General features: G+C 37.4%; 1 protein-coding gene across 5 annotated transcripts in view; it reads left to right on the plus strand.

Moving 5' to 3' along the window:
- The window catches only part of FREM1 (FRAS1 related extracellular matrix 1), a 172,795-nt gene that overhangs the window by 101,445 nt on the left and 55,581 nt on the right, over window positions 1-15,769 (plus strand). For all 5 annotated transcript variants that reach the window (XM_036856516.1, XM_036856518.1, XM_036856520.1 and 2 more), the window contains 4 exons: window positions 168-364; window positions 4,165-4,387; window positions 9,150-9,294; window positions 14,409-14,550. In XM_036856516.1, coding sequence (XP_036712411.1) covers window positions 168-364; window positions 4,165-4,387; window positions 9,150-9,294; window positions 14,409-14,550 — 707 coding nt within the window. The remainder of the gene's footprint in view (window positions 1-167; window positions 365-4,164; window positions 4,388-9,149; window positions 9,295-14,408; window positions 14,551-15,769) is intronic.

Raw genomic sequence — 15,769 nt, forward strand, 5'->3', positions numbered from 1 at the left:
TTGATGGTTATAGTGATTATAGCAACCCCTGAAGCTGATTGTTAGGTCAACTGCTATGACCTCTTATTTCCTCTGCTGAGAAATAGGCTATCGGATTAAGGATTAAGGACCAGTAACTTGGAAAAAAAGTTTTTCTTATTTATGTGCTCCATCTTGGTGTGCTCTAGCTTCGTTTCAGTGGAAAGACATGAAGGCTTTACACATTAACTATGTGCAGTCCAGGCATCTGAGGATGGAACCAACAGCCGACCGGTTCATGGTGTATGTCACTGATGGGAAACGACGCTCCTTGGAGATACCATTTTACATTATAATCAACCCCACAAATGATGAAGCTCCTGATTTTATAGTGCGGAATATTACTGTAAGAAAGATATCAGAATTTTCAATTTCTCTTTTATCATTTTCTAATTTTTATTTTCACCTAGCCCATTTACATTAGTCTATGTGCACTTAACACTTTAAGTTGATGAGAAGTAGAGAAGGCAGTAACCTGTTATGTAATGCAATCACTTGAAAAGTATTTTTCTAATAATAGTGATGTTGGTAATGATAATAATAATTGCTAACACATAACAATTGCATGGTTACAATTATAGTTGCATATATTTAGAATGTAGTACTTACTAGGTTGTAGGTACTATTCCAAACCCTTTACATGTATTCATATTGAATCCTCGCAATACGCTTTTAGAGTGATGGCATTATTATTGCCATTTAATAACTGCAAAAAATGAGGCTTAAGAGGTTAAGTTAGTGGCCCAAGATCACAGAGCTTGGAAGTAAGTAGCAAGTAGGGGATTTGCACCCAGGTGCTCTGATTCTACAGAGTGCCCTCTTAACCAGTGCTGTAATAGCAAGGACTCTTAATTCATGAATCACAGGCATCTTTTTTTATACAGCTATTTATAAAGATATATGAAATGAAAAAATACAATTTGGACCATTATTTTTATACACTTTAAAAATGTCTTTATATTATATAATAATATTTGTTAGTTTTATTTAAAAATTCAGACACACAGTTAAAATGGTCCAGCATATCACTGCTGAGACAACAACTGTTGTCTTAAAAAATAATAATAAATATCTATGGTTAAATAAGTTAGAATGTTGAGAAACATACACAGTGAAATATGAAATTCTCCCTCTTCAACAGCCCCTACCCATAGTCACTCCCCATCAGTTGAGGTTTTAGTAATTAATTTCCACAGAAATAAGTTGTGCACATGCCAGTGATATGTGTGTGTGTATATGATTTTTTTGTATGTTTTTACCTACAAATCAGGGATCATACTATACCCTACTCTCTAATTTTAAAAAAAACAAAACCTTAATTATGTATATTGTAAATATTTTCATATCAGCATATAATCCTTTTTAAACAATTCTAATGTTTATATAGTTATTTAAAACAGACATGCACATAGCATATCCTGATTAAATGAATGAGCACAGGCTTTGGAGTAAGAGGGACTTGGTATAGCTGTTTACTAGTTGTAGGGTCCTGGGTAAGTTATTTCTCTCTGTGTTTCTGTTTGCTCATCTGCAAAACGTGTATCACATCTTCCTTTAGGACAGCCGTGACAATCATGATGGTCAGGCACATAGAAAACCCTTAATAAATAGGTGTCATTCATATTAGTCTTGTTATGTTTGTCATCTTTTTTCAGACATTGACCAAAGCACATATTATCTATTTTGAAACCATTATCTTGCCTTATTTTGCACTAAAAATCATCAAACTCTAAATGCAAAAGTCTTTATTTTATTTTAATTTTCTACTGAATCTTAATGGTATATGAAAGCCACCTCAGGATGAGACTTAAGAGCCAGCTCCTGCTTTTCCTCTTCTGTTGGCACATGGATTTCTCCAGAGAGCACTTCAGTAATTACGAGAGAGAGAAGAGAATTACAGATGATTCCTTCTATACCTACCTCTATTGTCTTGTATCTATCTAGGGTTGGGGTTTCTGAAATAATTAGGCCACTGGGAATTTGTCTCTTGCTCTTCTCTGAAAGTAATCATGCTTTTTTTTTCCTGTGCATTCCTTAGAGAAGCTGTTGAAGAGTAACAAATATGGAGCCCCATGTGTTATTGGCAGAGCTGGCTTTAAGCTTCAAGTGATTTTTTAAAATAGTCATATTTATTTTGCCTTCTTGTGAAAAAGTGTATTTATTTTGTAGCTAGCTGGGCTTCCATCAAGTTGTGCTGCAACTTGCAAAGAAAAAAATTGAGGTTTTAGTTTAAGTTATTATAATCCATTTCAAAGCTGTCTACTAGTGAGTTTCTGCATTTTATGTCTCTTGATCTAAACCTATTATTTATAATCTCAATAAACAATTGAATGTGCAAAAAAGAATCCCACATTTTTTCAATAAAATTGCCCAGTCATCTTGTGAAGGAATTTACCATTTTGTAAATAAGGAAGGTTGCCGTACAGTGAGTCCAGGAGCCCCAAGCTTTATAAAGACAGATAATTAGAACATCTTTTTAGGTTGCTTTATGAAAGTTTTTGGAGAAAAAGGAAAGTTATCATCAAAGATGATTCCCTAATCCTATCATTGTGTATTAAATTATGATGCCATCTCAGTTTTTAATAAGGAAACCAGCAAAATTTTAGCCCAAATATCAGATATCATGATTCTTTTTTTTTAACATTTTTTTTTCATTTATTTATTTATTTATGGCTGTGTTGGGTCTTCGTTTCTGTGCGAGGGCTTTCTCTAGTTGTGGCAAACGGGGGCCACTCTTCATCGCGGTGCGAGGGCCTCTCACTATCGCGGCCTCTCTTGTTGCGGAGCACAGGCTCCAGACGCGCAGGCTCAGTAGTTGTGGCTCACGGGCCTAGTTGCTCCGCGGCATGTGGGATCTTCCCAGACCAGGGCTCGAACCCGTGTCCCCTGCATTGGCAGGCAGATTCTCAACCACTGCGCCACCAGGGAAGCCCCCATGATTCTTTTTTATGCACGTTCAAGGAAGAGTGGTTGCAGGAAGGCTCTCTTCAAAGTCCTTAAGAGAGGCTGAAGGGAAAGGCCATTTTCACAAATCTAAACCATATGTCTTCTTCAAAGCTAAAATGTCCACTCAGCCACGAAGACATTCCTGGGCTCCTCCACTCTTTTGCACTTCTTGTTTATCCATATTTAGTAACACTAGATATTTTCTTCCTTGTGTTATAGTTATTGATGGACAGGCCATCACATTCTCATCTGACTTTGATTCTTTAGAGTATTCGTATTCCCACAGCATCCAGTGAGCTGCAAATGCCCAGTAAGCACATGTTAAACTTACACACTCATATTATTTAGATCTTGCTATATTTCACAATAGGAAACAGAAATACTTCTTTGTTCCCTTGCTATGAGAAAAAGAAAATAAAGATGACTAAGCACCATGTCAATGGTACTAATGGTACTGATGGTTTTAAATAACTAGATCCTACATGAAATGAAAAACATTCAGTTCTCTTTATGCTTAAAGGATTATGAAACCTGAAGTGGGGTGCAGGGTCGTTCAGGAAAATTAGAGGTGTGAAGACTGGGAAGAGATGTGGGACCCAGAATTAAAATATATTCTATCGTGCATCCAGAAGCATCCTCTCAACTGTTGTTGATTGTAATTGAAATATAGAAGATTTTACTACAATGACAAAAATTAAAAACACCTAATACCCCCAGTGTGCATAGCAGATATTTGTGCCATTTCTAAAACAGAAACATAAGAATTATGAAAGCAACAGGGTCCAGGAGATTAAAATAACAGGTTAGGATCTGAAGGCAGGGTCTATACCTGGTTTTACAACTGAACTCTGTGACTTCCAGAAAGCAAGCATCCTTTTGGTTGCTTTTCCCCCCAACCTTTGAATTATGAAATATATATATGAGATTATATGTATCTCTCCTTTAGTCCTTCATGGAAATAAAGTGCTTTGAAATCTTCAAAAGAAAAATGTGAGAAAGATTAATAGACTTGTTCTTGTCTTCGAAGGTCATGTTGAACCAACAATTTCTTTTTAAGACTCATTATACACAAATCTCATGGAAAATTTGCATGGGTATCTTAAAATTATATAGGATATGTTACAATTATTTTTTGAGCAGTTTACCAAAAGAAAGACAGGTTTTATTTAGCATGCAGCTGACTTTCTTGTTTTTGTTTAGGTGTGTGAGGGTCAGATGAGAGAGCTGGATTCTTCCATCATTAATGCTGTTGACCGGGACATTCCCAAGGACGCCTTGCTGTTCAGCGTCACTCACAAACCACGTCATGGCCTCCTCATCAACGGGGTGTTTAGCAAAGACTTTCCTCAGTATAAGCAATCACCCAACCTTGGCCAGAAGCATGAACTTGTTTACAACTTTTCCATGGAACTTCTCAAGAATGGTATGTCACGCTTCATTTCAATTTGTTTGTTGTTGTTGATTTAATAATTTAACCCAGAAAAGATAATAATAAATCACAGAAAGAGGAAGTGAAGAAACGGCATTCACCTACATTCATTATCCCTCAAGGGTTTTCTCTGGGCTCTGGATTAATGCAGGGCATGAAGCCCCAGACAGAGATAGTGGGTAATTGAAAAGGAAATAATATGTTTTCCTTCACTTTTAGAGCATCAACAAAAATGGTATTTGTGATTTTTGGTAGTTTACCCCAAGCTTTTAATGTCGTAATAAGAAAAATTTCTTTTTAAAACTATTGAGATTGTGGAACTAAATTGAAGAGATTTGTCTGCCAAAACATCCACATTTGAAACAAATATAGAACAAATGTAATAACTCATTATTCTCTGAGGAGATAATTTGCCCTTTAAGGAAATGACACATTGGAATAGCAGCCTGAATTATTTTTTCATTACTCTTTCTGAAAAATTGATCTTATCCCATTTAACATATATATATAAATGCTTTTAAATATTTGAGAAAAGTGTGTTGGCTCTAGAATCACTGCCTACTCGCATTCTCCTTCCTGCCCTGCCTTCCTGTATTCTGTTTACCCTGCCTGAGGGGTCCTTCCCTCTCCTTCCCCTGGCCACCCAATACCAGCCTTCAGAACCAGTTCACTATCGACCTCCCTGTGGGGCCCACCTGCACACTCCAAACTCTTCCTTCTCTGTGTTTGATTTATCTAGCACTTGTTCCACATTTTTTTCTACTGTCTTTTAATTTTTCCTTTCCCCAACTAGAGCTCTCTGCCCCAAAGTTTATTTTGCAATAGTTGCACAGTATCATATCATGTTTGAATTGAAAAAGCTAATTAACATACTTCTCAGTTTTATCAATTGCAAAGAAATAAATTCCAGAGCTTAAATGATGGTATTACCAAATGAATAACCCTGTGTAGCAAAAACTACAATATATTGTTACAATATTTCTTTCAAATTTAAGGCCAAGGAAAAAGAAATAATAAATCAAATTTTACACTCAGGAAAGTCAGTTTTTTGGGACTTCCCTGGTGGCGCAGTAGTTAAGAATCTGCCTGCCAATGCAGGGGACATGGGTTCAATCCCTGGTCTGGGAAGATCCCACATGCCACGGAGCAACTAAGTCTGTGTGCCACAGCTACTGAGTCTGCTCTCTAGAGCCCGCGAGCCACAACTACTGAGCCTACGTGCCACAACTACTGAAGCCTGCGTGCCTAGAGCCTGTGCTCTGCAACAAGAGAAGCCACTGCAATGAGAAGCCCATGCACTGCAACGAAGAGTAGCCCCTGCTTGCCGCAACTAGAGAAAGCCCGCGTGCAGCAATGAAGACACAATGCAGCCAAAAATAAATAAAATAAAATAAATAAATTTTTAAAAAGTCAGTTTTTAAAAAATAACATTCATTGTTTATTATTAGGTTAAATAAGTATTGTATGCATATCGTGTGAAGTTTGCACTACACGATCATTTTGAAGAAAAAATTTTTAATTTTCATCTAAATTAATATTTTGGTGACATTGTCAGAGATTAGATTTTCACCTCTATTTTATTTTTGGTTCATTTATGGCTACATTAAAAAAAAAAAAAACTTTAGTATATTCTCACCTCTGCCCCCACCAAACATACAGAACTTAAAAACTACCATATTATGTAATCTGTTTTTTTCTTATCAGTTATTATAAACATCTTTTTACCTTTTAAATATTGAGAACATGATTTGTGATAATTACAGTGTTTCATTATATGGACATACTGCACTGTAATTTTATACAACTATCTCCTATTTTTAAATATGCAGATAACTTCAAATTTTGATATTATAAGTTACATATCAATAAACATATTTTACATATATTTATGGAACATAAATCTTGGTGCCCATCTCTTAATATTTCTTTTGAATAAATTTTTATAGTGAGGCCGCTCGGTACAGAAAGGTCAGCATTTATAATACTTTTTGGGAAAAAGAATGCCATTGCTACCATGTGCCTGGGCATGCCTTTTGTCCTAATCAATAATGGATATTATTTTTAAAAATCTTTGCAAACTTGGCGGTCAATTAATAGTCTCTCATTGTTATCTTGATTTGAAGTTCTTAGATTATGAGTGAGATTGAATTGAACATATTTTCATGTTTATTGACCAGATATGTATGTTTCATCTTTTGTGGATTGCCCAGTAATGTCCATTGCCCATTTTTCCATCAATTCATATTGATTAATAAGGGATTGGTAAATACTGATACTTTGTATTTTTGTCACATTACAATAAGTTTACCCATGTTTTATTTGCCTTTAATTCATGTTTTTAAATACAGAAGTCAAAATTGTAGGTAGTAAAATTTATTGTTATTTTTCTTTATGCATTTTTCTTTTGTTTTTATATTAGGAAGATCTTCTACATCCAGGAATAAGATATTTATTTATATTTTCTTCCAAATCTTTTAAAACAGCTTTATTGAAATATAACTCATGGGCCATAATATTCACCAATTTAAAGTGTATAATTCAGTGGATTTTAGTGTATTCATCATCACAGTCAATTTTAGAACATTTTTGTTACCCCCAAAAAATAATACCATACCCATTAGCAGTCACTCTCATCCTTCCCTCCCCAAAACCCCGGGCAACCACTAACCTATTTTTGTCTCTATAGATTTGTCTGTTCTTAACATTTTACATAAGTGAAACCATATAAATGGAATATGTGATCTTTTGTAACTGGTTTATTTTATTTAGCATTATGTTTTCAAGATTCACCCATATTGTAGCATGAGTCAGTACTCCATTCCTTTTTATTGCCAAATAATATTCCATTGTATGGACATACCACAATTTATTTATCCCTTCATCAGTTGATGGACATTAGGGTCACTTGCACTTTTTTGACTATTATGAATGATGCTGTTGTAAACATTCATGTACAAGTTTTTTGTATGGGTATATACTATATTTTCATTTCTCTTGGCTATATATCTAGGAGTGGAATTGCTGGGTCATATGTAACTCTATGTTTAACATTTTGAGGAACTGCCAAGCTGTTTTCCAAAGTAGCTGTATCATTTTACATTTCTACTGGCAACATATGAGAATTCCATTTTCTCCACATCCTCACCAACATTTGGTATTGTCTATCTTTTTAATTATAGCCATCCTAGTGTGTGTGTGTGTGTGTGTGTGTGTGTGTGTGTGTGAAGTACTATCTCATTGTGGTTTTGATTTCCATTTCCCTAATAGCTAGTGCTGTTGAGCATCTTTTCATAAGTTTTTTGGCTATTTATATGTCTTCTTATATCTTCTTTGGAAAAATGTCTACACAGATCCTTTGCCCATTTTGTAACTGGGTTGTCTTTTACTATTGAGTTGTTAGAGTTCTTAATACATTCTGGATACTAGATCCTCCCTTATCAGGTATATGATTTGTAAATATTTTCTCCAGTTCTGTGGGTTGTCATTTTGCTCCCTTGATGGTTTCCTTTGGAGTCCAAATTAGCTATGTTTTTGTTGTTGTTTTGTTTTGTCACTTGTGCTTTTGGTGTCTTACATACAAAACCATTGCCTAACCCAAAGTCACAAATATTTTCTTCGAACAGTTTTTCTAGCTTAGCTCTTGGTGTTTAGGTCTATGACCCATTTTGAGTTAATTTTTGTATATAGTGTGAGGTAGGGATCCAATTTCATTTTTTTGGCCTATGGATATCCAGTTGTCCCAGCACTATTTATTGCAAGACTACTCTTTCCCCATTGAATGGTCTTGGTGCCCTTGATGAAAATCAGTTGATCAGATATGTATGAGCTCATTTCTGTGCTCTCTTCTATTAGATTCATCTGTATCTATTCTATGCCAGTACTACCCTATCTTGATTACTGTAGCTTTCCAGTAAGTTTTGAAAATGGAAAATGTGAGTCCTCCAACTTTGTTCTTTTTTTCCCAAGACTGTTTTAGCTATTCTGGGTCTCTTGCATTTCCATATAAATGTTATATAGGTTTTTAAAAATAGTTTTATAATTAAGTTTTGATTCATCTAGAGTTTATTTTGGTTGTTGGCTTGAGATAGGGATCTAACTATAAATTTCTCTATGTAATGAACTAATTTTCTGTTTCATTTAAACACTCTTGTCTCCATTGTTCTCCCGCAGTTTATTAAATAATATATCCTTTCTCACTGATTGTAAATAAGACCCTTATCAGGGCTTCCCTGGTGGCGCAATGGTTGAGAATCTGCCTGCCAATGCAGGGGACACGGGTTCGAGCCCTGGTCTGGGAGGATCCCACATGCCGCGGAGCGGCTGCGCCCGTGAGCCACAACTACTGAGCCTGTGCGTCTGGAGCCTGTGCTCCGCAACAAGAGAGGCCACGATAGTGAGAGGCCTGCGCACCGCGATGAAGAGTAGCCCCCGCTTGCCACAACTAGAGAAAGCCCTTGCACAGAAACGAAGACCCAACACAGCCAAAAATAAATAAATTAATTAATTAATTAAAAAAAAAAAGACCCTTATCAAATACTAACTTATTTAAATAGGAACTTTTATTGAACTAGGAGGGGTGCTCTTACTTCATAAAACAGGTTGATTTATGCATTTATCAATGCAACCTTATTGTATTGATTAATGAGCTAATGCTAATACCAATGCCTTGGAGGTTAAAACAAATTATCTGTGACGTGCTTTGAAGTGGTTCAATCATAAGAAAGATTAACTTTCTCTCTTTTTTCCCTTTTTCCAGGAATGAGGTTGATGTATTTGCATGATGACTCAGAGAGCCTTGCTGATGACTTTACAATCCAGTTGTCGGATGGGAAACATAAGATACTTAAAACCATTTCTGTAGAGGTCACCCCAGTTAATGATGAGAAACCAGTGCTGAGCAAGTAAGCTACCTGAAAAGAGTCCCTTTCAAATTCTGTATAAAATTCTGAGGTCTGGAAGACTAGGTGCAAATGGAATGTGTGTCCTCAAGAGAGAAACAAGTCTTTGACAGCTCCTGCCTCTTACAACTTGTCCCACCTAGTCAGGCACCTAGAACCTTTGGTGCAAATATTAGTTAATATAACTTCTCCTTAACGATTCTCAAATTAGCCTTTTTAAAATTAATTTTTATTGGACTATAGTTGCTTTACAATGTTATATTAGTTTCTGCTGTACAGCAAGGTGAATCAGTTATATGTATACATATATCCCCCCTTTTTTAGATTTCCTTCCCATTTAGGTCACCACAGAGAACTGAGTAGAGTTCCCTGTGCTATACAGTAGGTTCTTATTATTATCTATTTTATATATAGTAGTGTATATATGTCAATCCCAATCCCTCAATTCATTCCACTCCCCCTTCCCCCCTTGATATCCATAAGTTTGTTCTCTACATCTGTGTCTCTATTTCTGCTTTGCAAATAAGTTCATCTGTACCATTTTTCTAGATTCCACATATAAGCGACGTTATTTGTTTTTCTCTTTCTGGCTTACTTCACTCTGTATGACAGTTTCTAGGTCTGTCCACATCTCTGCAAATGTCACTATTTTGTTTCCTTTTATGGCTGAGTAATATTCCATTGTATATATGTACCACATCTTCTTTATCCGTTCCTCTGTTAATGGACTTTTAGGTTGCTTCCATGTCCTGGCTATCGTAAATAGTGCTGCAGTGAACATTGGGATGCATGTATCTTTTTGAATTATGGTTTCTCCGCCTTTCAGTTATTTGATTTTCCTCTAAAAGTTTTATTTAGTTGTCAATAATTCAAAATAACCAAACATACAATATGGAATGAACAGTGTACTAAATATTTAAACACATGCGTGCACAAACATCAGAGTGTAATTAATATATAGATTCAATTAAAGTGTGGTAATATTAACTGCAGATAGTCCTCACTGTGGATTTGGTCAAACTTTGAACTAAGAGTGATTGAGGGAAATATATCACTGACACTTCTTTCATCATCTTGGTATTTCATTGTCCTCCAGTCCTCTACTGTGTTCCATTGGGATCAATGCCCCCTTGCCACCTGTTGTCAAAATGATCACTTTTTAAAAATTCTGTACTGATATTATTAATTGCAGACTTTCTCAGTGTCTCCCTCTGTAGCTGATCAGAGTTTGATCATAGGGTACAGAGTCTTCATCAATTATATTTCTTTTTTTTTTTTTAAACATTTAATGTTGCTATCCATTTATTTATTTATTTATTTTTTAGAGATAACATACATATTTTATTTAATTAATTAATTTATTTATTTTTGGCTGTGTTGGGTCTTCGTTTCTGTGCGAGGGCTTTCTCTAGTTGTGGCAAGCGGGGGCCACTCTTCATCGTGGTGCGCGGGCCTCTCACTATCGCGGCCTCTATTGTTGCGGAGCACAGGCTCCAGACGCGCAGGCTCAGTAATTGTGGCACACGGGCCTAGTTGCTCTGTGGCATGTGGGATCTTCCCAGACCAGGGCTCGAGCCCGTGTCCCCTGCATTGGCAGGCAGATTCTCAACCACTGCGCCACCAGGGAAGCCCCAATTATATTTCTATAGCTCTAGCCATTTCTCTTATTATTGGAAACTGTACAGAACTGTCCAAGGTTAGAACTTTAGGAAGTCCGACTTGTCTCAGGTGCTGGATGGAGAGAATTGTCTGCTTCTTGGTACCTCTTTGACCATTTTAATGGTGTAGCAGTGAGGGGCATTGAGTAGACAGTCCAAGTTTTTATCAGGAAGTGAACAATTTCCTGAAGTGTGTAAACTCCTAAAGTCTCGTCCACTTTGCAGAAAACAGGACCTTAAACAAATCCCTTCCTTATTCTGCCAATTTTCCTGCTGTTCCCTATGGGCCACCAAGGCCCTTGGAAAGCATTATGGGAAATACTGGAGATAGTTTTTTGGAGGATTGCATCTCAGATATCAGTTTACAAAGAGTATTCAATAGAAATTTCTATTTCCTTATTCTCTAGCTGGAATGTTGGATTGGTAAATCTTGATTTATAAAAATGAAAATATGAAGGATATTGTGGTATTATGAAACCTCCTTTCTGATGACCTCATTTTACCTAAAAAGGAGAGAGAGAGGTGAAAACTGGTGTTTATTAAGTGCTTACTATGTGGCAGTATGTTGGCTCCTTTTACATATATTTGTTCCTTAAGTCCTCACCAAAACTGTGTGAAGTAGGTATTGTTATCCTCACTGAGACAACTGAGACCAGAGAGGTAAAATAACTTAACAAGGCACTCATTCAGTCCTATCTGATTTACTATTTCTTGCTATGTTCTTGCTATTAAACTTCCTGGCACAGCTTCATCTACAGAATCACCAAAGCTCCTCTAACTTTGCCTCAAAATTCCTCCTTCTTTCTTTTCTTTTTTCCTTTTCTTCTTTCCCTTCCATATGTGTCCTTGGGCATATCACCTCTTGCCTTCTCCCAGAACTTGCTCCATTATTTTTTCCCTACCGCATCTTCCATCTCTCTCTTTTCATTCCTTCTGCTAATAAGACACAGGGATATAGTTAGTGGTGAAGGGAGCAGATTCTGGAGCCAGACTGCCTTGGTTCACCACTTATCGGTGGTGTGACCTTGAACGTGTTACTTAACCTCTCACTACCTCTTTGTCAACTTCTTTGTAAATGGGGGTAATAGCAGTATCCTCTTCATGTGGTTGTTGAAAGGATTAAAGGAATTAAAATATGTAAAGGTACTTCAGAGACTAGTACATATTAAGTTCTCATAAGTGTCAGTTATTAGCATTATTCCAAGCAGGTATTCTCATTCTAAAACTACAACGATAACCCAGTCCCTCATTTATTTCAGTGCCAAACTATTTGGAGGAATAGCTATGTTTGCTTCCTCTATTCCTGCCCATTCTCTCCAACCTCCCTTAAAAGTTACCCTTGGATTTCCCACCAAATCTAATGGCTCTTCTCATCTTGCTGGACCTTGTTAGGTCATTTGACACCATTCCTTTGATATTCCTTTTAGATGCTGTGCTTTTGGCTCCTGGGGTTACACCCCCTTAGCCCACCTCTGATTCTAGTTGCAGCTATGATGGAACATACCCTGCAAGCTGTCTGTGCCCCATCTAAGTGCCCGTAGTGCTCTGCTTTTCTGCCTCTGGGCTTTCTCTGAAGCAGCAGTGGCTCATTCAGCCCATGTCCAGGTGCAGGGGAGAATACTTTGAGGGCAACCCTCCACCTATGAGAGGTAGTGGATAAGATAAGTATCCCAGCCTCCTATCCTTCTGAAGCATAATTTGAGGCATATTCTACATGGCTCTTCAAAGGATCCCCAGCAGGATTGAGCCCCATAGCAGTAAAGACACCCTTTGTTGCCTTTTCCTCCTTCCCTTCCTCACTCCTCCCTCCCTCTCGCTTGTTCCTGAGATCACTTCCCAAATAAATTACCTGCACCAAGGTCTTTGTCCCTTTCAGGGTAACTCAGACTATGACATACTTTCTTCTCTCTTGGACCCTCTGAAATTTAATTCTGACCCTTTCTTTCTACCAGACTCCTTATCATCTTCATTGTATTGGCTTCCTGTTTTGATTCATCTGTTTCTATATTAAAAGCAACACTGGGGGGACTTCCCTCGTGGTCCAGCAGTTAAGACTCTGTGCTCCCAAAACAAGGGGTCCGGGTTCAATCCCTGGTCAGGGAACTAGATCCCGCGTGCTGCAACTAAAGATCCTGCCTGCAGCAACAAAGATCCCGTGTGCCACCACTAAGACCTGGCGCAGCCAAATAAATAAATATTAAAAAAAAAAAGGGAGACCTTTCAGCACAGTTATGTGTTTAAAAAAAAAAAAGCACCACTGGGAATTCCCTGGCAGTCCAGTGGTGAGGACTCCATGCTCTGACTGCCAGGGGCCCGGGTTCGATCCTTGTTCAGGGAATTAAGATCCCACAAGCCGCGTGGCGCGACCCCCCCCCCAAAAAACACCCACCACTAATCTCCATAAGCCCTAAACTATCATTCTAGCCTTCTAAAATGATAGGATTAATATTCTCTAGTAAAGAGGTGGGCAAAAGTCACCTCCTATGGCCAGGGAAGATGTCAGTTATGAGTAGGCAAGAAAAACCTAGTAAAAGAGGTTAGAACTGAGGTACTTGGGCTGTGGCTTGTCAGCAGAGGAGTGGAAGGCCGTTGAGAATGACCAGTTGATGCTACACAAATGTTCTTGATCTGAATCCCAAGGAAACTTCCCAGTTTTTCTCAGAAACAAAGTGTCAAGTTGGACACAGGCCATGTATGATGACCAAAACCAAGAGTTAGAAACACAGGTGAAAAGAAGTCTCTTCTTCTCTTTGGTAGGACCAGGGAAAACAGCCATATTGGCTGTGAGAGCAGCAGCCCTTTATAGGAGACACAAAACCCACGGCAGCAGCATTTATGGTAGAAGCAGCACCTGCTCTCTGTCCCAGCCTTCTCTTCAAGATGCCAGGAGCTGACCGGGCAGCTGTAGCATTTGGAAAAGATGAATTACTGTGAAGAGAACACTAGTTACCCAGAACATTACCAAGGAGGAGAGTAATGTAAGGGCTACAGATTACCTAAATATCACCAAATTCATAATGGTCTATCATAAAGGGTACCAGAACACCCGTGAATAAGTCATTTCATCTCTTTAAGTTCCTGTCTGTAAAACTAGAACAATAATACCTAGCCCACTTACTTCATGGAGCTGTTGTTGTATCAGATAAAATTTTGGAAACAAAGTCAGTTGATAAAATAAATTTTAACAGAAAATTATAAAGTTCTATACAAGTAAACAGAAGTATGTAATTACCTCATGCCATACTAATTGTTGCTGACTAATTGTCTTTAGGACTTTCACATGTAAGGTGAAATGAAAGCTTATTTTACGAATCTGACTCATCGTTTTCAGTACTTTGGATATTGAATATCATTTCCTAATTTTTTAAGGTTGAACGCTGTAATAGTCATTATGAGTGTCCCCTCCTAAGGTGATGTCTTCTATTTTTTATATCAACCTAGACATCTTCCTTTTTACAGGAAAGCTGAAATTACAGTGAATATGGGTGAAACTCGTATTATTTCTAGTGCAGTTCTCTCAGCCATAGATGAAGACTCACCCAGGGAGAAGATTTACTACTTATTTGAAAGACTTCCCCAAAATGGGCAACTTCAGCTTAAGGTTAGTGTCCTTTTTACTTTTATTTTTCAAAATGAATGTAACAGGTATAAATTTTCTCAATGCATAGATTTCTATAACTGAATTTATTCTGTAATAGCCATATTTTGCTCAGAAGTAGAAAATTTAATTTTCCTTGTTTGGGGTGAACTCACACTATTCTAAATTTACTTCCACAATTCAGGGTAAATTCAACCAAAATTAAGGTTCATCCTTGCTCCTTCCCCATTGGGATTGTACCTAAATTGGAGCATAGGGAGTTACTGGCGTAAAGCAAGTTGTCTAGTTACCGATGAAAATCAGGCATCCTTTGAGATATCTTTATTTCTACTAGATTTTGATTTTTTTAAAAATAGACTTTATTTTTTAGAGCAGTTGTTGTGGGTATCAACAAACTGATTCTAAAGTTTATCTAGAGAGGCAAAATACCCAGAATATCTAACACAATATAGAAGAATGAAATTGAAGGACTGACACTACCTGACTTCAAGACTTAATATACAACTACAGTAATCCAGACAGTGTTGATTTGGTACAAGAAACAAATAGATCAATGGAACAGAATAGAGAGCCCAGAAATAGACCCACACAAGTGTAGTCAACTGATTTTTGACAAAGCAGCAGAGGTGATACAATGGAGAAAAGATAGTCTTTTCACAAATGGTGCTCACCAGTCTGATTCAGACTTTGTGTGTGTGGTGCCCAAGAATCAACCCAGTACAAATTATAGCTCAGTCACTTGAGAAGGTCACTTGAGTAATCCATCAAAATGTCTATTTGAATGGTGGATTAAGGCTAGCAACAGTAACCACCAGCCATCTCCAATGTGATTATTTGACTGAATGCTTACCTTTTAATGTAATGTAGGTACAGCCTGAGAAAAGCAGCAAGGATTCATTCTGTGTAGAACAGCTTGATTGTCTTAGATTGTGGGCACCATAGAGAATCAAAGTGAAGAGCAATCACTGATTTAAATTGAGGTGCAGCTGTGTCCTTATTTCATTTCAAAGAGTAATGAAGCAGAAATGCAGTGACAGCTCACACATTTGGGTGACATGGGAACTGAAGTGTTTTGGTTATGAGAAAATCCAGATGGGTCCATGTTCCCAATATGGCGCCACAGAGTTCTCTCCCAACTCTCTACTCTAGGGGTTTTCCAAGTCTCTCCAAGACCAGGGACCAGGCCTCCTGGACTTTCTCACGCATCCTGGTTTTCTGGTTG

This window comes from Balaenoptera musculus, chromosome 6, assembly GCF_009873245.2.
Source record: "Balaenoptera musculus isolate JJ_BM4_2016_0621 chromosome 6, mBalMus1.pri.v3, whole genome shotgun sequence".
NCBI classification, from domain to species: domain Eukaryota; kingdom Metazoa; phylum Chordata; class Mammalia; order Artiodactyla; family Balaenopteridae; genus Balaenoptera; species Balaenoptera musculus.